This window comes from Baudoinia panamericana, assembly GCF_000338955.1.
Source record: "Baudoinia panamericana UAMH 10762 unplaced genomic scaffold BAUCOscaffold_11, whole genome shotgun sequence".
Classification (NCBI taxonomy): Eukaryota; Fungi; Ascomycota; class Dothideomycetes; order Mycosphaerellales; family Teratosphaeriaceae; genus Baudoinia; species Baudoinia panamericana.
The window spans coordinates 847,290-871,664 of record NW_006911267.1 but is presented as its reverse complement, the minus strand read 5'-3'; the positions used below and the strand labels follow the sequence as shown (position 1 = coordinate 871,664).

At 54.3% G+C, this 24,375-nt stretch overlaps 12 protein-coding genes across 12 annotated transcripts; 6 read left to right on the top strand and 6 right to left on the bottom strand.

Moving 5' to 3' along the window:
* Nucleotides 1-198: 198 nt before the first annotated feature.
* Nucleotides 199-1,965, bottom strand: BAUCODRAFT_245092 (uncharacterized protein). The gene is made up of 3 exons (XM_007681453.1): nt 1,886-1,965; nt 1,663-1,799; nt 199-1,610 (listed from the first exon to the last, which is right to left on the bottom strand). Exons 2-3 carry the CDS (start codon nt 1,787-1,789, stop codon nt 556-558), a joined length of 1,182 nt encoding a protein of 393 aa, XP_007679643.1. The 5' UTR covers nt 1,790-1,799; nt 1,886-1,965; the 3' UTR covers nt 199-555.
* Nucleotides 1,966-2,621: 656 nt separating this feature from the next.
* On the top strand, nt 2,622-3,368 carry BAUCODRAFT_125397 (uncharacterized protein; the record flags this gene model as incomplete). The annotated part of the gene is made up of 1 exon (XM_007681452.1): nt 2,622-3,368. One exon carries the CDS (start codon nt 2,622-2,624, stop codon nt 3,366-3,368), a length of 747 nt encoding a protein of 248 aa, XP_007679642.1.
* Nucleotides 3,369-3,723: 355 nt separating this feature from the next.
* Nucleotides 3,724-5,166, bottom strand: BAUCODRAFT_76373 (uncharacterized protein; the record flags this gene model as incomplete). The annotated part of the gene is made up of 2 exons (XM_007681212.1): nt 3,724-4,841; nt 4,902-5,166. 2 exons carry the CDS (start codon nt 5,164-5,166, stop codon nt 3,724-3,726), a joined length of 1,383 nt encoding a protein of 460 aa, XP_007679402.1.
* A 276-nt stretch (nt 5,167-5,442) lies between these two features.
* BAUCODRAFT_37228 (uncharacterized protein) lies at nt 5,443-10,875 on the top strand. The gene has a single exon (XM_007681081.1). It carries the CDS (start codon nt 5,564-5,566, stop codon nt 10,604-10,606), a length of 5,043 nt encoding a protein of 1,680 aa, XP_007679271.1. The 5' UTR covers nt 5,443-5,563; the 3' UTR covers nt 10,607-10,875.
* Nucleotides 10,876-10,914: 39 nt separating this feature from the next.
* Nucleotides 10,915-12,778, top strand: BAUCODRAFT_37227 (uncharacterized protein; the record flags this gene model as incomplete). The annotated part of the gene is made up of 1 exon (XM_007681080.1): nt 10,915-12,778. A coding segment is annotated over one exon (1,718 nt), but the record flags the coding sequence as incomplete, so codon positions are not given.
* Nucleotides 12,779-12,812: 34 nt separating this feature from the next.
* Nucleotides 12,813-14,014, top strand: BAUCODRAFT_244889 (uncharacterized protein). The gene has a single exon (XM_007681451.1). The coding sequence runs from the start codon at nt 13,005-13,007 to the stop codon at nt 13,857-13,859; it is 855 nt and encodes a 284-aa protein (XP_007679641.1). The 5' UTR covers nt 12,813-13,004; the 3' UTR covers nt 13,860-14,014.
* BAUCODRAFT_76591 (uncharacterized protein) lies at nt 14,006-14,598 on the bottom strand (the record flags this gene model as incomplete). Its single annotated transcript, XM_007681227.1, has 2 exons — nt 14,006-14,402; nt 14,459-14,598. 2 exons carry the CDS (start codon nt 14,596-14,598, stop codon nt 14,006-14,008), a joined length of 537 nt encoding a protein of 178 aa, XP_007679417.1.
* Nucleotides 14,599-14,702: 104 nt separating this feature from the next.
* On the top strand, nt 14,703-16,044 carry BAUCODRAFT_244891 (uncharacterized protein). The gene is made up of 2 exons (XM_007681450.1): nt 14,703-15,052; nt 15,118-16,044. Exons 1-2 carry the CDS (start codon nt 14,873-14,875, stop codon nt 15,919-15,921), a joined length of 984 nt encoding a protein of 327 aa, XP_007679640.1. The 5' UTR covers nt 14,703-14,872; the 3' UTR covers nt 15,922-16,044.
* BAUCODRAFT_244892 (uncharacterized protein) lies at nt 16,045-16,544 on the top strand. The gene has a single exon (XM_007681449.1). It carries the CDS (start codon nt 16,167-16,169, stop codon nt 16,416-16,418), a length of 252 nt encoding a protein of 83 aa, XP_007679639.1. The 5' UTR covers nt 16,045-16,166; the 3' UTR covers nt 16,419-16,544.
* A 125-nt stretch (nt 16,545-16,669) lies between these two features.
* Nucleotides 16,670-18,927, bottom strand: BAUCODRAFT_113971 (uncharacterized protein; the record flags this gene model as incomplete). Its single annotated transcript, XM_007681448.1, has 3 exons — nt 18,800-18,927; nt 18,536-18,740; nt 16,670-18,480 (listed from the first exon to the last, which is right to left on the bottom strand). The coding sequence occupies exons 1-3, from the start codon at nt 18,824-18,826 to the stop codon at nt 16,670-16,672; spliced, it is 2,043 nt and encodes a 680-aa protein (XP_007679638.1). The 5' UTR covers nt 18,827-18,927.
* Nucleotides 18,928-19,345: 418 nt separating this feature from the next.
* Nucleotides 19,346-21,554, bottom strand: BAUCODRAFT_244779 (uncharacterized protein). Its single transcript, XM_007681447.1, has 3 exons — nt 21,365-21,554; nt 21,206-21,310; nt 19,346-21,155 (listed from the first exon to the last, which is right to left on the bottom strand). Exons 1-3 carry the CDS (start codon nt 21,368-21,370, stop codon nt 19,389-19,391), a joined length of 1,878 nt encoding a protein of 625 aa, XP_007679637.1. The 5' UTR covers nt 21,371-21,554; the 3' UTR covers nt 19,346-19,388.
* Nucleotides 21,555-22,725: 1,171 nt separating this feature from the next.
* BAUCODRAFT_76271 (uncharacterized protein) lies at nt 22,726-24,302 on the bottom strand (the record flags this gene model as incomplete). The annotated part of the gene is made up of 2 exons (XM_007681200.1): nt 22,726-22,984; nt 23,038-24,302. 2 exons carry the CDS (start codon nt 24,300-24,302, stop codon nt 22,726-22,728), a joined length of 1,524 nt encoding a protein of 507 aa, XP_007679390.1.
* Between the last annotated feature and the right edge of the window lie 73 nt (nt 24,303-24,375).

Below are 24,375 nucleotides of genomic sequence, written 5' to 3'. Positions count from 1 at the left end.
CTGGAAAAGATCCGACACCAAGAAGAGAGGAAACAATGCTCGCAAGCAAGACGCACATCGGTCAGGGTGACGAAGTTCTCCGTCCTATACACACGGGGAAAGACGGGAATGCAGTAGAGTGAGCGTGACCTAGCACGTAGACCACTCCGGTGTCTGCATTGCAAAGAAGGCAACCTTCGAAGGGCGGCCTCAAGAGCTCAACAGCCGTAAGCCGTGATATGTGACCAATAGGAAGTCCTACCTAATGTTCATTTCCCCACTTTCTGTCGCCCGCCGCCCTTCGTAGCGCATATCGGTCCGTCGAGAAACGGTGTTTTCATGCACATGCATGTGGTGATTGTTGGCTGTTCCGCAATGCAGACTAGATAAGTGTACGTCCATGGAATCTTGCCGTAAGGCGGCGGTTCCACCCTGCCCACAAGCGGACGCGAGCATCTAGCTTGAAACCTGGGCGGTGCCGTGGTTGTGGTCTGGTCGACGCTGGGCGATATGCATTCCACGACCTCAAGTCTTCTGTCAACACGCCACAACGTTCCTCCAAGCCTATAGCCACGTCTATTCTGTAGGGAACTGCATCTTGTCCGCAGAGTGCTCGACTGCACCATTCATTTGTCTCCCCTTCAAAACAGCTTGCATGAGCCGTTCAAGCCGTTGCACAGCCTCGTCGCCAATCTGGTAGTGCACTACTAGTCTCCCGCCCAGTAATCGCAAGCCGACCTTCTGCCCTTCCTCGATGAAACTCTCCTTGCTGATGCCCGCGGCGTCCAAGTCGAACCACACCATGTTCGTCTCGACTGGATTGGACGTCTGGCCACCATAGCTCTCCCATAGTTGCGCAATCTGCCGCGCTCGGGCGTGACAAGCATTCAGCTTGCCGCCTAGAAACGTATCTTCTACCGCTACCCGAGCTGCAGCCGTCACTACGCCCGCTTGCCTTAGCCCACCGCCTATGCTTTTTCGGACCCACCGTGCTCGCTCACGGAAGACCTTCGTGCCCACGATGATGCTGCCTATAGGCGCACCGAGACCTTTAGAGAAGCACAAAGATATGCTGTCGAAGCAGGCGCAGTAGTCCTTGAGTGACCCAGCTTCCGCTGCAACCGCCTCCCACAACCGAGCGCCATCCAGATGCATCAATATGCCGTTGTCGCGAGCCCATTTCGAGATCTTCTGGCACTCTGCTAATGGCAGAACAATCCCTGCTAGTGTATTCTCAAGCGATATCAGCTTGGTTGGACAGGCGTGAATGTCGCTCGATATTACGCAATGCTTCTTAACGTCCTCCAGTGTCACATATGCGCCGTTCTTCGGCACGACGGGCTTGACCAGCGCTCCACAAAGACTTGCAACACCTCCAGCTTCCCATTCGAGGATGTGTGACCTATGATCCGTAACGACACTGTGTGGAGGCGCCAGCAGTTGGGTTCGTATCGAGACCTGATTGCCCATTGTGCCGCTCAAGACGAGCAATGCCGCTTCTTTGCCTGTGAGGTCCGCGATAAACGCCTCCAGATCGTTGGTGGTTGGATCGTCCTGGAACACATCGTCAAGTAGAGTTGTCGACGCTATTGCGTTGAGCATGCGAGTCGTAGGTGTCGTAACAACATCGCCTGTAAGTAGTCAATGCCCGCTCGCGCCGTCGGTTGACGTTGAAAGACATACTGCGGAAGTCGAATGCTGCAGGTCCCGGTTGCGACCAGTTGTTGACGCTGATATGACCGTTTGCAAGATGTTTCGCTTCGTGCTCTACCGCATTCTGAGCGAGGGGAGACGCGCCATCCGTGGCCATACCTCGAGATCTGCTCGTCAGAGTACGTTTACAAGGGCCCAAGGAACGGTAGAAAGATGTTGTCCGAACAGTAAGAAGAGCTTTTGTAGTACTTGCCAAACTCAAGAAGGGAATGCAGCGCATACAGAGCGTACAGAGCATTCGACATGCATAGGGTGTATTGCTCTATCGCCAAAGGGGAAGATTCTGTGTGGAGATTCCCGGAAAGGAAGGTGTCTGGCGGGCCATGCGGTTCGATGTGAGCAAAATGCCACGACGGCATATGCCGAGGAGGGATCCACTGCCTCGAGTCTATGAGCATCTTCGACACAGTTATAAGCGACATCATTGTACGAACAGCCTGCGGACTCTTTATCGACCATCTTGACTGCTAGTCGGCAAATGGGCTATGGCTCTGACGTATGAAAACTTGCTGTCAATATGTTCACACAACGGCGCTTTGCATGTCTCCGAAAACCATCCGGCGCGAGCAGTGTGGCTCACAGACCAATAGGGCTCGGAGACAATACAGTAACAGGCTGGGTCACTAGCTGCGAACTTATATAGCTTGGTAGATTGTGAGTCTAGAGGTTAGGGCACTTTGGCAATCACATCCAGCATTCTCACAAGCCGTGCCGTCTTGTGCTCAGATTTCGAGCTGTGAAACCAGCCAATAGCAGATGCATATCGATAACATCAACATGGTCAACCTCCAGGACGTAGGTCACAAACCGCATGCTCCGTATCGCTTCCCTACTGACCATCTCCGCAGACGAAAGGTGATGACTGGAACGTACTGGCGGGAGAATACCTCAAGCTTGTTGTTGGAGTCAACACCGCGCCGATCAAGCTCATGCTCGAACGCGCGAATGCTTTGTCACCATTCTCTCGCGCAACCGGAATTCTGGATAATGGCTGCGGGCCGGGGCCTGTTATGTCCCACGTCATTGATGACTACGGCTGTGTGATACCCAAGGAGTGCAGCCTCACCTGTGCCGACTTTAGCGAAGGAATGATCAGGCAGGTTATGGGCATCAAGGAGAGCGCCAATGCCGACTCGCTCTGGAAGAAGGTCGATGCAAAAGTGCAGAACGCCATGAACTTGACCGAAATCGAATCCGACAGCCAAAGCCACGTCACAGCCGGCATGGTCTACTTCATGACCCCAGATCCAATGCAATGCTTAAAGGAGACCCGTCGTGTCCTCAAAACCAATGGTGTGTTGAGTGTTTCCGCCTGGGAAGGCTCGCAATGGTTGGAACTGATGAACCTTCTGCCGAAAGTACGTCCAGACAAGAAGGTGCCGACAATGCCAGAAGCCTGGACGAGTGCCACGGGGTTGAAAGGAGAGATAATGAGAGCCAGATTTCAAGAGGTCGAGACTCACCAAGTCCTGGTTGAGCTGAAATTCCAGAACCGTGAGAGCTTTGCCGACTTTTTGTGCACGAAGCTGCCGCACATGATTGCGCTGACGAAGGACATGAGCGAGGATGAGGTAATCAAGTTCAAGGAAGTGATGGTGGAGGAGATGAGAAGGATGACGTCCTCTGAGCCGGGAAAGCTGAAGGGAGTGGCGCTCATTGGTGTTGGGAAGAAGTGATCCGCATAATTGTACTCCAATCACATGGCTTATTGCTCGGTCAACCACATAGCATTTTAGCCGCAGATGTGAGGTCGACTGGTTCACTTTAGTCATCTTATGATCAGTGATGCCGATGCAGTTTCTTTCTCGCTGAGTAACCGCGAACTGGCGCTTTCGGTTTCGTCCTTTGCGGTTCAAGCCAATGTTACATTGTCTGGCCTTCCTTGAGCGGTTGGACATTCTTCCACGTCGGTGCGCTGCTGCGAACCTGCAAGGCTTACTCCATGTTCAAGGCCTGCTGGCACCGCAACACTAAGACACCCTGCCTGCACTCAACAGCTTACAATGCGGAGGCGATTTAGAGGTGAGGCGCTCACACTTCTCTGAACGCTACGCTTCTCGGTAGCCTGAAGGTTGCACAGAACATTCTTTTCTTCGGCGCGACGTCCCGAACGTCAAACACCTCAACTCCTTCTTCAACCTTGTCTAGCGCAGTGGGCCCTCTTACTGTACCTGGGATCATTTTATGATCAAGCTGCCGGGTAATTTCTTCGCAGATTTCAGCGCTTTCTTTGACATTATCGTCGGATTTGGTGCTGAAACAGTACACATGCACGAGCGGCATGGGTATCTCATCCTGAGGTACGGACAGATGTTGTCGAACAGACTGGCTGTAGAGACCGACGAAGGAGTGCAGAAATGTGAGAGCTGTTGCAGGGAGGTTGAGTACAAAATGTGAGAAGAACTTCGGTTGCGCTATCGTTCGTGCCGGCCGTCGTGCAGTATGAGGCACGTCTCTGGACGACTTTTGGAAGACGGACACGGTATGATCAGTTTTAGCTAGACCGGCAACGGCACTCTTAATGAACGTCCTGCCATCTTCATTGAATGGCCGTACGTACTCGGCGACTTTGTTCTTCGTAACAGCATACTGTAGGCTGGCGTAGCTATCCGGATTGAGGTCATTAGCCCAGACGAAGATGCCCTTCTTGCCAGCAGGTACAGCGAACGGTCCCACGCCGGCCATGACATCGCACACGGCCTCTCCTTCCTTGAAAGTCGTAACGACCCGATGATGCTCGGTGTGCAATCGACTGTTCCAGTACACCTTGCTATAGTCGAAGCGGAAAGTACAGTTCTCCTCACTGATAGTGACATCCATATTGTCAGGTCCTGCTAAAACTTCGTAACGGAATGTGCGGTACTCATTCTCTTCGCCAACATCGTCGACTTTGTTGATAACGGTCCTCACCCCAGGATTCTTGTCCATGAGTATCTCTGCAATCAGATGCTTGTACTTCAGGTATTCATCGCGTAGGTTCAGATGAGCAACATGACCTACCTGCGTGAAGCCGGAGGGAATCTCACCCTGTTCGTCCTCCGGTAGAATAGAGGTGATAATATCGTGATATGTCCAGTAGCTGTAGCCTAAACGGAGCTTGAAAGGGATCACGGCGATGAGCTGCTGCTTCACAAGTTCTGCGACAACTTCTGAATGCGGCCAGGCGCTCGCTGTGTCATCTGTGTAATGAATCTCAAGATTTTCGTTACCGTAGGCTTCCTCTTGAGTGGCAGCTACGACCTCGGGCCTTAGCAGAATGCATTTTCTGCCGGTTTTCGCACGCTCTGAATCTGGGTCGGCATGCACACTGCCTATGCGTTCCTGCTGTAAGGCATCCTTGCTGCGTTCTAGCTGGGATCGTACGCTGAAGATGTTCTTATTGTCGAAGACCCTGGCTGCTTTCAGAGGGACAATCTTGTGGAATGCAGAGCGATCTAGGGTGCGCATACCACGATGGACAGGTGCGCGAAACATGTCCCCGGCCATAGAGAAAGGCGCCTCTCCTTCCAGGGACGGACTAGCTTCTCCCACTTCGATCGTGACACAACTACAGCGACAGAAATGTTCGGAAGTTACGTGGGTTGTTACCCATACTGAGTTCAAGTTAAGAGATGCCAATCATCTAATGCGGTGCGTGACGGCTCCGAGTGTTTTCGAGCGGAGAAGCACAAGAAAAAGATGACTCAGCAGATAAACTCGTGACATGGTTTGCTGACTACGCAGTGTTTAGACGATCATTGCACGCGTCTGTGCATGGCTAGGTACGCATACAGGACGTAACACCACCATCCTGGTGGTATTTCTAGCATGAATATAGGGCATTCGTAGTAGGATATCACATTGCGCGGGCGGTGCTCATGCGACCCCCGTCATGGCCGCACCGCCTGTCAACGCCGGCAACATCAAGGTTGTCGTGCGCGTGCGGCCATTCAACTCTCGAGAGCGAGACCGCAACGCGAAATGCGTTGTGTCCATGCACGATGCCCAAACCGTGTTGACTCCGCTTCCACCGGATGTAGGGTCGAAAAGCAAGCCGATCAAGGCGGCATTGGAGGGGACCAAGACCTTTGCTTTCGATCAGTCGTATTGGTCCTTCGACCGCGCGGATCCCGACTATGCTGGACAGGAAAACCTATTTCTGGATCTAGGGAAGCCTTTACTGGACAATGCGTTTCAAGGGTACAACAACTGCATCTTCGCCTATGGACAAACCGGGTCAGGCAAGAGTTATAGTATGATGGGCTATGGCGAAGAGGAAGGTGTGATCCCCCGTATATGTCGCAATATGTTCGAGCGAATCGAGGCATCAGCAAAGCAAGACAGCCACATAACGAATACGGTTGAGGTGTCGTACCTGGAGATCTACAATGAGCGAGTACGCGATCTGCTGAATCCCAGCACGAAAGGCAATCTGAAAGTCAGGGAGCATCCGAGCACTGGACCGTATGTCGAGGACCTTGCGAAGCTGGTCGTGAGCAGTTTCATGGAGATCGAGCACCTGATGGATGAAGGCAACAAGGCACGGACGGTAGCAGCGACGAACATGAATGAGACATCATCTCGTTCGCACGCCGTTTTTACGCTCACCCTGACGCAAAGACGGCATGATGTTGAGACGAACCTGGACACGGAGAAAGTCGCCAAGATTTCCCTTGTGGATCTGGCCGGTTCTGAGCGAGCCACGTCAACCGGTGCAACAGGTGCCAGGTTGAAGGAGGGTGCTGAGATCAACCGCTCCTTGTCGACGCTCGGACGTGTCATTGCTGCTCTGGCTGACATGGGCTCGGGTAAGGCAAAGGGCAAAGTGCAGGTTCCGTACCGAGACAGTGTCTTGACGTGGCTGTTAAAAGACAGTCTCGGCGGAAACAGTCTGACTGCTATGATTGCTGCCATCTCGCCTGCCGACATTAATTTCGAGGAGACCCTATCAACATTGCGGTACGCAGACTCCGCCAAGCGCATCAAAAACCACGCCGTAGTCAACGAAGATCCGAACGCACGCATGATTCGCGAACTGAAGGAAGAATTGGCGCAACTCCGCTCCAAGCTTGCCACTGGCGGCACCGTATCCGGAAGCGAGCACTATCCAGCCGATACGCCTCTGGAGAAGCAGATAGTGTCAATCACTGCCGCAGACGGCACGGTCAAGCAAGTATCCAAGGCTGAGATTGCCGAACAATTGTCGCAGTCCGAGAAGCTGTACAAAGACCTCAACCAGACGTGGGAGGAGAAGATGAAGATGACGGAAGAGATCCACAAGGAGCGCGAGGCTGCACTTGAGGAGTTAGGTATCAGCATCGAGAAGGGCAATGTTGGATTATCAACGCCAAAGAAGATGCCTCATCTCGTAAACCTGAGCGACGATCCACTATTGGCAGAGTGTCTGGTTTACAATCTCAAGCCCGGCACGACGACAGTTGGCAATATCGACACCAACCCATCCTCGCCCACCGTGATACGCAGAGACGACGAGACGACAGCGAACACCCTTGTGCCTCGAAGCTCTGTCGATATCCGTCTTAATGGGAGCAAGATCCTGCATGATCACTGCACTTTCGAGAACGTGGATGGCGTGGTCACAGTAGTGCCGAAGGATGGGGCGCCAGTGATGGTCAACGGCGTCCGCATAGAGTCACCGAAGCGTCTACGCTCAGGCTATCGTGTAATTCTGGGTGACTTCCATATATTCCGTTTCAATCATCCGCAAGAGGCGAGAGAGGAAAGGATGACTGTGGAGCAGCAGGGGAGTATGCTGAAGTACAGCGTCACGGCAGATGACCTGAACTCGCCAAGTCCTATGCCCAACCGACCAACACTAAACGGGCATGAACGAACCGGCAGCTCTGTTAGCCGCGCCATGTCCGAGATGGATGGTGACGCGGGTAGCCCAGGCACGCAGTCGCCGGTGCCGTGGCGTGGAGGGAGCAGGGATAATGACTGGGCTTATGCTAGGCTTGAAGCGGTCAGTAGCCTCCTTGGTGCGGATCAGAGGATCAGCAATCTCCCCGATGATGAGCTTGACGTGCTGTTCGAAGATCTACAAAGAGTGCGCGCAGTGCGGAAAGCCAGACCTGAAAGTCGTATTCTTGACTTTTCGGGCATGGGTGGCCTCGCGAGTGGGGATGTGACGGACACGGAAAGTTCTACATCGCATGCGCCGCGAGAGAAGTATTTCAGTAGTGGCACGCTGGATAATTTGAGTCTTGATACAGCGCTTACCATACCATCGACGCCACAGCTGCAAACTGAAGAAAGCGTTGAGCCACAAACGGAAGGGCGTTGCCTGCAGCCTGATGGACTGACAGGGGTCAGAGACGGAATGCAGCAGCAGCTCGATGCCCAGCAAGAAGAGTTTGAGCAGCAACTGAAGGCTGACTGGGAAGGCAATATGCAGATTGAGCAGCTCAGGGCTGAGAAGGCTGAGATGGAAGCGAGTATGCTTAAGTTGAAGCAGGAAATGCAAACGCAACTAGCTCATCTGAAGCTGGCCCACGAGAGCGAGGTGCAGAAGCTCAAGGCTGCCGAGCGAACAAAGTCGCGTTGCAAGAGTCAAGCCGACCAATCTAGCAACGATAACCTGACTGAGCGCGATATCTTCCTTGCCAAGCACGTGCTAGAGCACTGGCGGAGCCAGAGGTACATCGCCATGGCTGCCGCGATACTTCGTAGCGCAAGCACTCTGAAGGAAGCGCAAATTTTGAGCCAGCAGATGGACCGGGAGATCGTCTTCCAAGCCGCAGTCATCGATGTCGGTCACAGTTTCGGCTCATCATATGACCTAGTCTTGAACGGTGTTGGCGCAGAGGACGGTAGCGACCTATTTCTTGATGGCGCACGAAAGCCTTGCATTGGTGTGAGGGTCATTGACTTCAGTAGAAACCTTGTCCGCCTCTGGAGCTTGGAAAAGCTGCATACGAGACTCAGTGTCATGCGCCAGCTTTCCGCGTACCTGGATCGACCGGAGTACATGCAGCACTTTCGGCCAGAGAACCCCTTCGAGGAGGCGTGCATGCCAGAGTACAGTCGTGTCGGCGATGCTGACATACCACTAGCCGCCGTCTTCGAATGTAGGGTGCAAGACTTCAAATTGGACGTGTACAGTCCTTACACTTTTGATATTATCGGCATCGTACGTCTGAGCCTGGAGCCGAGCAGTGCCGAAGCACCGCGCGAGACTCTGAAGTTCAACGTGGTAATGCACGAGCTGCTGGGTTTCGCGGAAAGAGAAGGCACGGAAGTTCATGCACAGTTGTTCATCCCGGGTGTAAGCGAAGAGGGAGGCGCGACTACGACTACCCTGGTGTCGGGCTTTGGTGAAGGCAGCGTCAAGTTCGAGAGCGTGCATTCTATGAGCTTGCCACTCTCTGCGTCTCGCGAGGCGAGTCTGAGGGTCAACATTTTTGCTAGGGTCACGGCCATGCACCTTGACAAGCTGCTGAGTTGGGACGATATCCGCGATGCGTCTGCAGAGTCTGCGGCTAACGCAGGGCTCGAGAGACCGAAGGTTAGACGCTTTGGCAGCAGGCTGCCAGAGACTGAGTTCTATAAAGAAGAGCGGCATGAGGTCTTTGTTTCGGTCAAAATCCTGGAAATTGATGAGGAAGGCGAGTATGCACCAGTAGAAGTCGTGCAAGGCAGCACACTCGATCAAGGGGCGTATCAATTACATCAGGGTTTGCAAAGGCGCATTGTGTTGAGCTTGACTCAAAGCTCCGGCGACGCATTGCCGTGGGCGGAGATCTCGGAGCTCAAGGCGGGCAACGTTCGACTGACTGATGCCAGTGGGAGACTGCAAGATGCAGATACTCGGCAGGAAAATGTCCTTCTGCCGCTTGTAAGCCCGCCGGTGTGGAGACGCGGCGAAGACGGTACGACAACGGTCAAGCTGACTATGCAGTGGGCGTCAAGTGCACATGGCTCGGTGTTGCTTGACCGACCAACAAACGATAAGTATCGCGTCCAGCTATCGCTCAAGTGGTATATCACCTCGCCGAAGGTGACGCAGCCTATGCCGTTTTCGTTCGACTTCATTGTGCAAACAAGACCGCGAGCATGGCTACGGCAGAATTCCTTCCTCTCGCAGCTTTGGCATAATCAGCGTGTTGTCAACAGCACAGCCGGTAATTTCTCGATCACGCTGAAGCCTGCTGCAGCGAAAAGAGCGGGCGATCTTTGGCGAATGGACACCACCGCACTTCGAATAAACGGAGAAGAAAGTCTCAGCGGCTGGGCACCGAGAGGCTTAAGCCTGGTCCGCGATTTCCTAGCATTCAGGAAGAAACGCAGGCGCGCCCAGGAGCTTGAAGCTGCTAGGGTCTTCAGCCTTGATGCGTCGTTGAATGGGGACATTCCACCATCTGAAGCGTGTAACCCGGAAGTCAGACAGCGAGCACTTGTCGAGAAAGTGCTAAACCTTTGGCAGATAGCCCCATCCGCGAGCGAGATCATGCTTCTACGGTCACAGTCTTGCACGCCTGTCAATGACAACTCCAGGACCAAAGGCACTTCGCGACCTACCTTGCTGTCGGCAGTAGTTGACTTTCAACCCAAAAGCCCGGCTGTGCTGAAGGCCGGGTGGCTACTGTCGCCTGATCCGTCCGCTACTCGGTGGGTACGCCGCTTCGTCGAGTTGAGACGACCCTACATGCATCTCTACGCCACTGAAGGCGACGAAATCGGAGCTATTTGCCTCACTAACGCAAGCATTGACAGCGAGCCGCAAGTCGCAAAGTTGCTGCACAGAGAAAAGCTCCGGATGAGCATCTGGGCGGTGTATGCCAGTGACCGAAGCTGGATGTTCGCTTGCCGAAGCGAGGCCGAAAAGAGTGAGTGGATATGGGCGTTGGACAGGTCGTTTGGGACCATTACAGGTGTAAACACGCCTGCAGAAGTGTACATGGATGATGAGCTCTGAGGCTTGAGTAGTACGGCCCGCTATGGTGTTGTCGGACGACAAAAGGTGCATATGCCGGCGAGCTGTTCTTTTGAGATACCCACTGCGCGTTGCACTCCGATAGCGAGATGATCAATGGGTCTCTTCCAAGGTTGTGTAAGCTATCTTCAGGCGGTCTGTACATGTAGTTGCAGCACCTCTCTCGCAGTCTGACCCTAATACTTGAAAGCCTCGGTTGGTATGTCACGGCTATGTTCTCCACTTCACTTCACAGGAATCTGCCATTCCCCCAATCTTGGTGAGCGAACACATATTCACCCTTCTCCATCTGATGCGCGACAAGACGTTGCCTCATTGGCTACATCTTTATGCGAACGAAGAACACTATCAATGGCAGGGTAGCGAGCTCCATGGCCGCAAGGTCTTTTATAGACCTCTTGGGCTTGTCGAATCGGTCTTCGACTCTGATGGCAGATACTGCGAAGGCCGTGCCGATTTGAACGTCGATTTGGAAGTTGCAGTAAGGACAAGTCTACTGAGGGAGGATGTTCGTCACCACATTCTCCATGCCTGGGCTTGCTTACGGATACAACATTTACTGCTCCAAGCCAAGGCTGTCCGGGGCATAGATTATAACAAGCAGGAGATTTTTTTCGTTGTCAATGCCGAGTCTAGCCTTAACAGCATTCTCTCAAGCGCTGCGGGCCACATTGTGTTTCTCGATGAGCATTTTCAGAGTGTCGACCGAGCGGACTTCTGGCTGCACTGCCAGAATGGTAGCAGAGTAGTAGATCCGAGCAAAGCTTTAGCGAAGCTCTTTGTCTTCCCTCCTAAGGAAGACCAGCTCGGACATTCAGTGCTACGCTTTCTATTCGTGGGCGCTCACCAGATTTGGGACGGCATGACTACATCGACATGGCTGCGAGACCTGGTGCATCACCTCAATCGGACTACTGCAGAACTGGAGAGTCTCATGATGCAATGGTCACAGCCGGCTAGCATAAAGCGCAGGCTGCCGCTGCCCCAAGAGGCGCTCTACCCGTCCGTGGCTGGATCGGCTGCTCGCAGACGGTGGTATTGGATCCTGACTAGGATACTTCGCCATGTCAGGAAACCTCTGCAGGCGGGCTTCGCTAATCCTCTCCTCCGTGAAAAACGCGCCGACGCTGTGTCATTGTCACCTACGTACGCTGCTGTCTTGGACTACTCCCGATTACCTCCTCTGAACACCCTGAAGGCGTCGATTGATCTCCCGTCTGCGAACGCCAAGCAGCTCCACCGACTGTGCCGCGAAGCTGGTACCAGCATAGGAGCAGGTTGCTTCGCTTTGGCAGCTCTCACAATGATGGAAATGTACGAAGCAGTGTCACCCTCGATACCTCTGCTAGAGCGCAAGCCTTTTATTTCTGGCTTCCCACTGAACCCGCGAGCATTCTTCAATCATCACAACGAGCCAGACAGCTGCATGCTTGCTTTCAGCGACGGAATCTTACTCCCATTCCTGCCCTCCACTCTTCCGCTGGATGGACGAATCAGGCTGCTTGCGAAGCAAGCTCAACGGCAGCTTGCTGCGTATCAGAAGCGAAGCGGCCCAACAACTTCGGATGTGGCACTGCAGTACATGGGTAGCCGTGGTGCTGGCCGCGTGCTAGCTACTCAGTATCTCTCCAGCCTCGAGCGAGCGGACGCCCTCCTGCCAGAGCATCTACGGACGGGCATCAACCCGCAAGGCGCATATCCGATGCGGCCCAACATGACAACGCAGACATGCGGTGTTAGCTCCGTTGGTCGTAGATCGTTGAAACCTGGCATGTACGACCTCGGAGATCAGTCTAAGGATTTCGTGGCCGATTACAGGGATACAGCGGCCAACGTGAGAGCCAGAGATGGAGAGTTCCTGATCGGGATTGGAGGCTCAGATGATGGTTTGGGGGTCAGTGTCAGTGTCGACGCCTCAGCGATGGATCTTGCATTGGTAGAAGTGTGGAAGCAAAAGCTGCTGCATATACTCAACGAGATCCCGGCGAGAGAGCAAGCGATGCTGTGAACATACAATGCACGCGATTCATCTCTATAGTTTGGGGGACGCTCGAAAGGCTGCTCCTGCTGAGGTTCTTGATGACCCTGTATGATCTATTTACGTGTTTTAGATAGTACTTGTGTAACGCCAATAGCTCACAACTTGGATCGGACTTCCAGTACTCCGTTAGTGGCCACTTTACCTTGTCTGCCTTCGGAAGCTTTGCGCTAGTCTGTAGAAGGAAGTTGTGGGAATTGCCGATTCAATTGGTTCGCTTTGTCCTTCAATATTACCTCTTCCACTCATCTCGACCAAACCAGTCCATAAAACAGCATTGTGACTCGGGATTCTGGTATTGGAGACCCTTCGGAGCTGCTCGTACTTTGACTGGCCGGAACCATGCCAACTGTGGACGCAAACGGAATCACCATTAATTATCGTCTCGAAGGCAATCAAGACTCCAAGCTCCTTGTACTAATCAACGGTCTTGCAGATGATCTCACAACATGGGATCTGCAAGTACCCGCCTTTCTCAATGCGGGCTACAGAGTGCTCCGCTACGACAATCGAGGCATCGGCAAATCCAGTAGACCACCTGGACCGTACACGGCAGAAACGATGGCAAATGACTTACATGGCCTGGTCTCCGGGTTGGATCTAAAGGTATTTCACCTACTAGGCATAAGCATGGGCGGTATGATTGCCCAGGCTTACGCTCTCAAATTCCCGAACGGTTCGCCACAAGCGAACGGCATCAAGATGTCAAGCCTTTCCCTGTGCTGCACGTATGCACAACCAACTCTGTTTTGTTCACGGATGTTCGAGCTATGGGCAGAAATGGCACAGCGCATGTCCGTCCAACACGTAATGAGAGACGTCACTCTGTGGGCTTTTACAGTACCTTTCTTCCGTACAAGACCAGACGAGCTGGCGGAGTTCGAAGATGCTATGAAGAACCTGGACATGAAGACGCCCGAGTACCTTGCGCAACTTAACGTGATACAGCAGTTTGATACGAACTATGAGCTCGAGAATTTGAATGCGCGCGAGCAGACGTTGGGTGGGCTGGAGCCTAGGCATGTCATGGTGTTGGCGGGAAAGGTTGATATACTCATTCCGGTGCAGCTGAGTAGGGAGCTGGCGGAGAAGATTGAGGGGTGTCAGTTTCTGACGACCAAGGGAGGGCATGGGTGTTGTTGGGAGTTTCCAGACGACTTCAACAAGACTGTGCTCTCGTTTCTGGAGGGCGTGTAGCGCGACACTGGGTAAATGTGATGTCAACATCGCGAAATGGAACCTTACCCTGCCTGAGAAGCGAGTGCAGAAACGGAAGTTCCTGCCAAGATTATGCCATGAGACATGCATGGGAACTCCTTCGCTACAGAAGCCGGAAATAGGCCTCAATGCCGGTCCGTATTGGGGTAATTGTTCTTGTCGACGGGGTTCGCCGGACCTCCTCTCTGCCCGAGCACGCCGCCAACATCGAAGTTCTCCGCCTTCTCCTCCTTCTTCTGCTCTCTCAACGGTGCTTGCTCAGCCTTCTTCCGGTCTAGGTCGGTCTCCATGCCCTGCTCTCGGCCTCCCGCACCTGACTGTGCTCCCTTCACCGTGCTGGCAATCTTGTCCTCGCCCGGAGCTGCCATTTGCTCGGCATCGAGCTCTTTGTTACGGCCCACGTCTTCGTGGTCGAGGCCTTTGGACTCCTCGCCTTCTCCGGCGCCACGCACGCCATACGCCACGGAAGTGGGTGTGGCTTCCTCGATGGAGGAGGATTGCTTGGACGGTATCCTTTGGTCTCTGCAACGGCACGTCTTAGCAGCTGCACTAGAGTTGACCTGGAAAATGGCACTTACGTTGGCGCCGAGTTGTTTGTTGCATTCGACTGAGCGGTTCTCTGCTCTGCTGGCTCCTTTGACGCCGGGTTAGCCTTGGTCTCGTACGCCTGGTTCAACGACGGCTGAGCCTCGCCGGTCGGATTGAGAGCGTCGCCCATGGTGACTGGATGTTGTGAGTCGATTCTGTTATGGGTCGTCGAAGTTGTGAGCGTGCGGCGTTGGTACTGCTGTCGTCGAACGCTTCGGCTATTTTGCTGTATTGGAACAAAACGTATGTGGAAGGCACACATCTCCAAATGAACCGTCCCGTCCCCACCACGCCCCGCCGACGTCATGGTAGGTCATTGACACGCGAGCTGCTCGAGATAAACTTCCAACATTCTCGCATACCACACACGCTGTAGGCACGTTCGACTTATACACAATATTAGAATGGCATCCACGATGACGAGAAAGGAGATTCTGGGGAAGGTGTACAAGATGATCCCGCCCATGCTGGAGAAGTTCCACAAGGGACAGCTTGGTCGAGTGGCAGTCATTGGCGGCAGCGAGGACTACACAGGCGCACCATACTTCTCCGCAATGGCCTCCGCGAAGCTGGGGTGCGATATGGTGAGTCTGCTATCGTCTTCACCCAGTACTATTGCGCGCAGCATGCTGATCGCCAACCTTCCTAGTCACACGTCATTTGCGAGCCCGGCGCCGCTGCAGTGATCAAGACGTACTCTCCCAATATCATGGTCCACCCGTACATGCGACAGCAGAAGAACCTTGCCCAGAGCGAGACAATCGACTCCATTTCGGAGCAGGTCGTGGCCATGCTCGACCGATTACACGTTGTCGTTATCGGGCCAGGTCTTGGCCGTGACCCTGCGATGCAGGAGACCTGCGCACGTGTCATCACCGAAGCCCGCAAGAAGAATGTCTCTTTCGTCCTGGATGCCGATGGCTTGTACCTCGCGCAGACGCGACCGGACCTTGTACACGGCTACAAGGAGTGCATACTGACTCCCAATGTGGTCGAATTCGGCCGGTTAGCGAAGGCACAGAACATCGACACCGCCAAAGAGGATCCTTCGAAGCTATGCGAGAAGCTCTCCAATGCTTTCGGCGGCGTGACCATCATCCAGAAGGGCGCAGTCGACTACATCTCCAACGGCCAACAGACGCTCGTTTCGGAAGGCGAAGGCGGCTTCAAGCGTTCCGGTGGTCAGGGTGACACACTCACCGGCTCTCTCGCCACATTGCTAGCCTACCGCAAGGCATACCTGGAGCGTATCTGGGACCACGAGAATGACATGAAGCCGGACGAGCTGCTCGCATACGTCGCATACGGCGGCTCAGCCATTACGCGCGAGTGCTCACGACGAGCCTTCATGACCCAAGGCCGCTCTTTGCAAGCGTCGGATCTCACTGAGCAGGTCCACCCTGCATTCCTTGATATCATCGGCGAGCCGACCGAGGAGTTGTCCAAGCTGTAGCATGGCGATGCGTTCTTCATGCCTATGCCACACTCTCTCCATCTCGACGTTGAGCTGTCACGGAAGCATATTCTTGCCAGCGTCACGACTTGTGGTCGGTACGCTGATACGAAACGATTGTTTCGCTTACGGCCCGATTGATCGTGCGATAGATTTTGCTGGCAAGTTCCTAGCGTTCTGTTACATCTAGCGCTCCGTGGTTCGCTTTTTGTACAGCATCTAAATTCGAGGCATATAGTGGGTGGATGAACGAGATGACTAAGCAGCATCAACCAACGCCTTTGTCTACTACATCGTTCTCTTGTCACGCTCTAGCACTGCTCTTGACACGGCCTGCACGGCCGCGAGAAGTTGTTAGTAGGATTGTGGGAAGGCGAGCATGTGAGAGGAGAAGAGTCTTCACATTACACAACCAAGAATTCAGTTACAGTACAAACTTTGCGTGCCCGCTTCGCCTCCATACTCCCACACAGCCGCAAATGCATCGCTTTCTGTAAACCCTCATTGTGTTTTGCTCGCCAGAGCGCCTCATCGCATCTCGCTGTATGTGGTAATAAGACAAAGCCAGTGAAGTCCTCGTGGCCGCCCAAGGGTAATGGTGAGCGGTGGAGAGCGGAGGTATCTGTACAAAGAGTCGCCACCCACAGTGTTGGTGATGCTGTTGTGGCGGCGGCTCCGAGGTCAAGAGGTTGTACTCAAGGCGCGGAGCGGCAGGTTAAATGTGTCGGTCACCGGAGGTGTCGGCCGCTCATGGCTTCTTCTCGCCCTCACTGCCCGGTCCACCCGGTTGCTGCTCGCCTGACTGCTGGCCTTCAGAGCTCTGCTCGCTACGGGCGCGGTGCATCTTGTCAAACAGCGTAAGCGAGGCAGTCTGCAACTCGTCGGTCTTGGTCTTCAGCTCCTCGGCGGAGAGCGAGCCCTCGCCGCTCTGGTTCTTCGCGATGATCTCGCGCATGCTCGTGATCTTCTCCCGGATCTGGTCGGCTTCGGTCTTGTCTAGCTTGTCCTCGAACTCCTTCAGCGCCTTTTCAGTATCATTCACAACGCTGTCGGCCCGGTTGGCAGCCTCGATGGCAGCCTTGCGCTCCTTGTCGGTCTCGGCGTATCGCTCCGAGTCTTGCACCATCTTGTCGATTTCAGCATCGCTGAGGCCAGAGCCGGAAGCAATGGTAATGGACTGGTCCTTGTTGGTTGACTTGTCCTTGGCGTGCACGTGCACAATCGAGTCCGCGTCGATGTCGAAGGTGACCTCGATCTGTGGCACACCACGGTGCGCTGGCGGGATACCGACGAGCTGGAAGTTGCCGAGGAGCTTGTTGTCACGGACAAGCTCGCGCTCGCCCTGGTAAACCTTGATCTCAACGGCAGACTGGAAGTCGGCGGCAGTCGAGAAAGTCTGAGACTTCTTAGTAGGGATGGTAGTGTTGCGGTTGATCAGACGAGTGAAGACACCACCGAGCGTTTCGATACCTAGTGAGAGCGGAGTAACGTCGAGGAGTAGAAGGTCAGTGACTTCGCCAGAGAGAACGGCGCCCTGAATGGCAGCGCCAATGGCGACAGCCTCGTCAGGGTTGACGGACTTGACAGGGTCACGACCGAACAGATTCTTGACCACCTCGGTGACTTTTGGCATACGGGTCATGCCGCCGACCAGGATGACCTCCTGGATATCCTTGGCCTGCACGTTGGCATCCTTAAGCGCCTTCCGCACCGGCTCGATTGTCCGGCTGACGAGGGGCTCGACGAGGCCTTCGAGTTGGGCACGAGAGAGCTTGGAGTTGATGTGCTTTGGTCCGGAAGCGTCGGCGGTGATGAAAGGCAGGTTAATGTCCGTTTGTAGCGAGGAGGAAAGCTCGATCTTCGCCTTCTCCGCGGCTTCGCGGATACGCTGAATAGCCATACGATCGTTGGAGAGATCAATGCCTTGCTCCTTCTTGAATTGCTGGACGAGGTGGCGGACGAGGGTGATGTCGAAGTCTTCGCCACCAAGATGCGTGTCGCCGTTGGTGGACTTGACCTCGAAGACACCGTTCGAAATCTCGAGAATGGAGATATCGAAAGTGCCACCACCCAAGTCGTAGACGGCAACAACACGATCCGCATCCTTCTCCAGACCATAGGCGAGCGCGGCAGCAGTCGGCTCGTTGACAACACGCAATACGTTCAGACCGGAAATCTGGCCGGCGTCCTTGGTTGCTTGCCTCTGCTGGTCATTGAAGTAAGCGGGAACCGTCACGACAGCGTTCTTCAGCTGCTTGCCGGTGAAGGCTTCCGCAGTCTCCTTCATCTTGCCAAGCACGAAACCACCGATCTGCGAAGGCGAGTAGCGCTGACCTTGCGCCTCAAGCCATGCGTCACCGTTTGTGTGCTGGACGATCTTGTAAGGGACTTGCTGGATGTCGCGCTGTACCTCCGCGTCGGAGAACTTGCGGCCGATGAGACGCTTTGTGGCGAAGAGGGTGTTCTCGGGGTTGACGACGGCCTGGCGCTTCGCGGCGATACCTACTAACCGCTCACCCTCCTTTGTGAAACCGACAACTGATGGAGTTGTCCGTGCACCTGTAGCCCGTCAGTATTCGCCGGTAGCACTGTGAGTAAAGACGTGCTGTCATACCTTCGGCGTTCTCGATGATCCTAGGCTGCTTGCCCTCCATCAACGCCACAGCCGAGTTGGTAGTACCTAGATCGATACCGATGACCTGCCCTTTCACTCTCTCGCCACTCTCCTGCGTGTTCTCTGTGGTCGCCCATCTCCGCTGGGATGCTAATGGCGCTCTGTATGCTGATGATCTGAAGGTCGATGTGGCTCGCGGGACGGCCTGAGACGAGTTAGCGAGTGCTCGTGTGATGCATCACCAGATGAAGAAGGGGAACATACGCTTCGCATTAGCCTCGATGACAGCATCCTGAAGGTGTTGTGTGTAGCAGACAAGCACCGCGCAATGAAGTGAAGAATCGCTTAAAACGAGGCGGGAGTGTAAAGAGGCGCGCAATGAAGGGGGATGGAGGATGTATGCGCAAGTGATGGCGTCGATGCGGCCAAAATCTTCGTTTCGCTCGCTCCCTGTTGGCCCAAGCTTCCGCTTCCCGGCCTCGGCGAATGCACCAGAAGCTTGCTGCTTCGAGTTGCCACTGCAGACATGGACGACATATGACCTGAGAAAGATGACTCGAAGCGGCATCAAAAGTAGTGCATTGCGTGCGGTATCTTAATATGATATGCACCGTATGCCATGCGCCAGCGCTCGAACAATAATGTCCTTCCCGAACCGTTTCCATGCGGTTAACCAATCCCATCCTATCGCCGCGTGCCATATCCCGTCCAATCCTCGCTTCGTGGGAAGCATAACATCATGTAGGTATCCAAATGAAGCGAAGTAAAGTAGAGCAGAGCGCTCGTAAGCCATCCAAAGCGCGCCGTCACCCTAAGTAACGGACATCCAAATCAACCCAAACGACCCTCCTCTTCACGTCCCCGCCGCCCTCACAGCCAGCGTAAGCTTCTCGTTCCTCTCAACGGCAATCTCCAAATCCTCATCGCCCTCCAAACGGTAGTATTCCCCATCCTTCTCATCCCGATACTCTATATCAAGATCCTCCTCGCTCTGGTCCTGACCCTTGTATTCGAGCTTCCTCCGCTCGACGATCTTGCGATACAGCTCCTCGTACGTGAATTGGCCGCGTGGCGGCATCCGAATGACAACGCAAGTGTCGCGATCGAACCACGCTTTAACCTTGACAGGGCCGGTCGATTGCACGGATGTACCAGAAGCGCTCGACATATCCGTCATCTGTCGTGTGGCTGGGACTGGATGTTGTTGGTTTTCGGTTGGTGAGTGGTAGGGGCTTTGATTCGACGTTCCTCTTTGATGGCCATACGGTCCGTTCGAGGTTTGTGATTGTGAATACTGATGTACTGGCTGGCTTGCAATTTGCCGCATCTGGCTTTGTGTCTGGTATACGTTATTGCCGTATGATTCCTGTGTCGCTGCCGAATACCTGTCATGCGCTTCCTTCGGTCGAGCATGCGCCTCCAGGTCCACAGCATTCGGGTCTACCTCATAATCAGGTCCTCTTGGCGTGAAGAAGGTCCGTACTAGTGATGAGCATGTAATGTGCGGCGGTAACCTTAGCAGGTCTCGTAAGTACTCGTCCAGATTCGCCCTTCGTCCTTCGCTGATGCCATCTGTTACGAATTTCACCGGACCAGGCATGTACGGTAGTACTCGCGGCTTTCCGGGAACCTGGCCAGACTCCTCCGGAAAAGCGTTGATCAAATTGATCTGGAGCTCGTAAAAGTCCTCGTACACCCGCTGTAAGTCCCAATGCGTGCCATTCGACATCCTGGCTTCGACTATAAAGTGAAACTTGTCGTCCGCAAATATGTATCGAGGCACGGATGCCCTTTCTGGTGCGTAAAGATTCTGCTGTTGTTGCTGTTGATATTGGTAGGCGCTGGGTTGCCGTGAATGTCCGGCCCCGTGCCCATTCTGGTGTTGCGATCCAAGACTCATACGCTCCATACCTTGCTGCAAGCCTTGCACTTGCTGACTGCTGGAAACTGTGCCTAGCGGGATACTCGTGTTCTTGTACTCTGCAGCCATCTTCTTCCACTCTTCAACCCTCGGAATACCAGCTTTCGCCACCGCAGCCACCGGATCGTCCACCGCCTTGCCAGTCGTCATGTCCCGTATCTCAATGAAGGACACAGGTATGAGCCCGGGCCCTCCTAACCTCGTAATCGGCTTCGCCACGAACCACTCCGGGTTCGACTGAGCAATGACAATGATAGCCTCGCCCTCCTTCGCATCCAGCTCGTCCGGCCGCTCGGCATTGAAGTCGTACGACACGATGCCATACACACCGCCTATGCCTTTACTGATGGACTTACTGGACCGATGTCCCGGCATAGGCGGTATGTCCGACTGGCTGCCATTCATCGTGCTCGTCCTTGATGTCCCTACGCTGCGCGCCGTCGAGGCATTCTCCGCATACCCACTGTCGTGCGTCGCGCTCATGGAATTTGAGGAGCCGCCGCTCGTCCGCACTGTCTTGCCCACCTCGTCGAAGTACTTCACCGGCACCAGACCGCGTGTATTCGCCAGTGGATTGCAGGCCTCGTACCAGTCTTGGTCATCTTCCCGACCTACGACATGTAAAAAGTCACCAGCGGAGAAGGAGAGGTAGATGGCGGGATCGGCGGGCGCATTGTAGTCGTAGAGGGCTTTTATGACCTGCGCGCAGTTAGCATTGCGCAATCGCATGGCTGCGCTACAATGCCTACCTTCTTCGGTGGCTCGATGGCTATGGCGTCCTTCTGTGGAATCGATATCTGCACGGGCTTCGCTGAGTCATGCTTGCTGCTGTCGCTCTTCATAGACCGTCGGAACTGTACAAAGTCAGTCAGCAATGTCTCTATCCGACGTCGCAAGCCTAGACGTACCTTCATCGTAGCCCAATGCGGCGCAAAGGCCTCGCTGAGCGGCCCGTCAGACCAGTCTGCCACTGCGTCGCGTCAATGTCTTGTATGCGATCGCAACGAAACAGTCCAGTCGCCTTCGCTTAGGTAATGTTGCGACCGGTGTTGTTGGCCTGTGGTGTGTCTTTTGTAATGGATGCAATCGAAGTATCTGTCCCGCTCCCGAAACACAAAGGGCACAGTACCGAAGCAAGAACAAAAGGCAAATCCAAGACTCCTCCTACTTCTGTTGTTCCGCGTCGCGACAACACCTCCCCGCTATATGCCGGGTACGTTGGTGGCGCTGCTGGTGATAGTGAGCGGAAATTAAATGTGGCAGGCGTAAGGCGTCGTGGAGATTCAACGCCTTATGGGTCTGTGTGATCGTCGCCTCCGGCGTCTGCGGCGCAAAGCCACACTGTTTCCGCTGACTGAGGCGAGCGCATCCGAGGCCGCGGTCCCACAGCATGCGCGATGACACGGGGAAGGCGAGGGCGAAGCAATTATGCTCACGCTACGGACTGTACTGCGCTGTGGGCCTCCTGCACGATGGACGTAATCTAGCAAAGACGCAGGACAAAGAAGGAAAATCAGACAGTAGCGGCTCGGACTGGTTTTCGTAGCTTCGAGGTGCGCCATGCGTGCCTGTTGCAGGCTCCAACACGCTGCTAAGCAAAGGACGTTCTCTCCTTGAGCCACATAGCTCGTAGACTGATTCTTCGCATGCGCCGCTCAAATCTCCTCCACCCTCGCCACGTTTCATGCGGACCCGGCAGCCTAATGTGTTGGGAAGCCCTCCAGACGGTTCCGCGACGAGCTACAGCGCAGCATCGAAAGACGCGGCTAAGTAGGCATCATCTTCTTCCCCTCAGCGCGACAGATGCGGTGCCTTCCACGCTATCACATCTGCCATAAAAGACAGATCACGAGCGATCCAAGGCTTCCGAGGCTCCGGAGCAATCACTGCTCTTCACCCGGCCCAGCCCAATACTGTTGTTAGCGAAGATGGTGACGAGTCACTCACAGAGGTGATGTAAATCTCGGCAGCGTCACCGATAGCGCTGCAAAGCGCCCATACTAAGCATGATGTATCTAGTGTGCTAACCAACAGTCAACGGGTGACCGTGAAGTATGAAGTGAGCGTCCAGACGGTGCCATCCGTGACGAGGTGTAGCGGCTTAGGGGCCCTTTGTAATGATGCTGCAGTCGACCACTATATGGGGGAGCTGGTTGAGCGGTATATGTAGCGCGAGACGAATGGTATTGCGAGGTAGGCGTGGGTGGGTGACAAAAAGATGGGATGCAATTGAAGGATGACATGAGGAGAGAAGAATGCTGGCGGGCTGTTAGATCTGGCCTTTGATGTCCACGGAACGGAATGCGGCACCCTTGGCACCCTCGAATGTTGCAATGGCCTTTGCGGTATGGAAGCGTATTTCGCCGTCGTTTCTGCGCTCGATGAACGGTTCACCTCCATTTTGCGACAGGAATGCGATGCATTGGGTACGGCCAACGGCGGGATCAGGTTCGGTGTCGGTGTCGGGGTCCTCGGCGTTGAAAGCCAGCTCGTCTACTATGAACTGTAGGTTGACATCTTGCTTATACCTGCTAAACGTTAGCGGGAGGGTACTTGGTTGTAGATCGAATATAACACTTACGCTCTGCATATTGAGGCCATACTGGCCAGCCGCTCGCGTCCAATAATCATGTCAAGCAGATACGGGCTCATGAAGGGTGCGTCTCGATATAGCCTAAAGAATCTGTGGTAGTTGCCAGAAGCCAAAGCTGCCCTAACCTGCAGCGCATGCTGCACACCTGCCTTCTTCTTATCTGCTGCGGTTAGATCGGCCAACACATCGTTCATGTCCGCCCGGTTGCACGTATAAAGGATGTAGAGAATGCGATAAGCAGTAAACTCTTCAGGATTGCCGCCCAAACCCAGCTTGTAAAGCGCCCTCAGCTGGGTCTGGCACTGGTTGTACTCACCAAGATCCTTCATCTCCAGAGCGATGCGAGCGTGGACCTCGTAGACCTTGACCGTAAAGTCATTCCGGACATGTTGCACTGTGAGGTCCTGGCGCAAAGACTTGAGCTGATCGCACGCATACCTGTAGTTGTGCTCTCTTTTCCACTTGCTCCGGACATGGTTCAGTGCTTTCTCCAGGACTGGTAGAGGCCTTACAACATCCGGTGGAGGGGGCGCAGTCAGACGGAAGTAGCTTTTCTCGATGGTTTGGCATGTACCCACTAGCGGTCCATCGGTTGGCTTAGGCGATTCATTATGAGAAGAAAGATAAGGAGAGGGCTCGGGGGTCACATGGCCAAAGCGCTGCTTGCGCTTTTCCAGAACGTCCGGGTCGGTGCTAAGGGCATTCGAGCGTGAGACTTTCACAGTTTTTTGCTTCTTGTCGTTCTTGCCCTTGCCTTTGCCGGTAATGCGGTCCTCCATGCTGAGTTTGCTGGTATTGTTCTTCTTCCACGGTGGCGTGACCTCGAGTTCCTCGACTCCAGTCATGTCTACATCGCCGTTCTTCCGTTTCAAAGGTGAAGAGAAGCCATGTATGGCTGATACCGTAGACGTATTACTGTTAGCTTCAGTTTCAGCGGGGTTGCTCTGCAGAGCCGCGCGCTCAAGCTCTTCTTTGATCAATTGCTGTGGAAGTGGATATGTACCCCAATCTATGTCTCCCAGCTGATGTGATTCCGCTGCATGTGTGATCACAAACTTCAACTTCTCCTGCATCATCGCCGACGTGATGCCAGGCATCTCGCTATCCGGGTCAAAAGCACGTGAAACGTAGTGACGAACGTCAGTGTTCCACGACACCTTCTGCGGCTGCTGGATTGGCTGCACCGCAGGCACCGGGCGCTGTAGAGTCTGCCGTGCGTTCACAGCGGTGTACGCAAGCGTTGGCGGTTGCATTGCTGCGAACGCCGGCACGTTGGGTGGCGGTAGAGGCGGCCACGCCGCATACGGTAGGTTCATTGATAGCGTG

What these genes read in the sequence shown, in the direction of transcription:
- BAUCODRAFT_245092 (XM_007681453.1), bottom strand. Translation starts at nt 1,789, where the DNA reads ATGGCCACGGATGGCGCGTCTCCCCTCGCTCAGAATGCGGTAGAGCAC. An exon ending in TGCAGCATTCGACTTCCGCA is followed by an intron (nt 1,611 to 1,662) that starts GTATGTCTTTCA and finishes GACTACTTACAG; the next exon opens with GCGATGTTGTTACGACACCT.
- BAUCODRAFT_37228 (XM_007681081.1), top strand. Translation starts at nt 5,564, where the DNA reads ATGGCCGCACCGCCTGTCAACGCCGGCAACATCAAGGTTGTCGTGCGC.
- BAUCODRAFT_244889 (XM_007681451.1), top strand. Translation starts at nt 13,005, where the DNA reads ATGCCAACTGTGGACGCAAACGGAATCACCATTAATTATCGTCTCGAA.
- BAUCODRAFT_244891 (XM_007681450.1), top strand. Translation starts at nt 14,873, where the DNA reads ATGGCATCCACGATGACGAGAAAGGAGATTCTGGGGAAGGTGTACAAG. An exon ending in CGAAGCTGGGGTGCGATATG is followed by an intron (nt 15,053 to 15,117) that starts GTGAGTCTGCTA and finishes CAACCTTCCTAG; the next exon opens with TCACACGTCATTTGCGAGCC.
- BAUCODRAFT_244892 (XM_007681449.1), top strand. Translation starts at nt 16,167, where the DNA reads ATGAACGAGATGACTAAGCAGCATCAACCAACGCCTTTGTCTACTACA.
- BAUCODRAFT_244779 (XM_007681447.1), bottom strand. An exon ending in CCATCGAGCCACCGAAGAAG is followed by an intron (nt 21,156 to 21,205) that starts GTAGGCATTGTA and finishes AACTGCGCGCAG; the next exon opens with GTCATAAAAGCCCTCTACGA.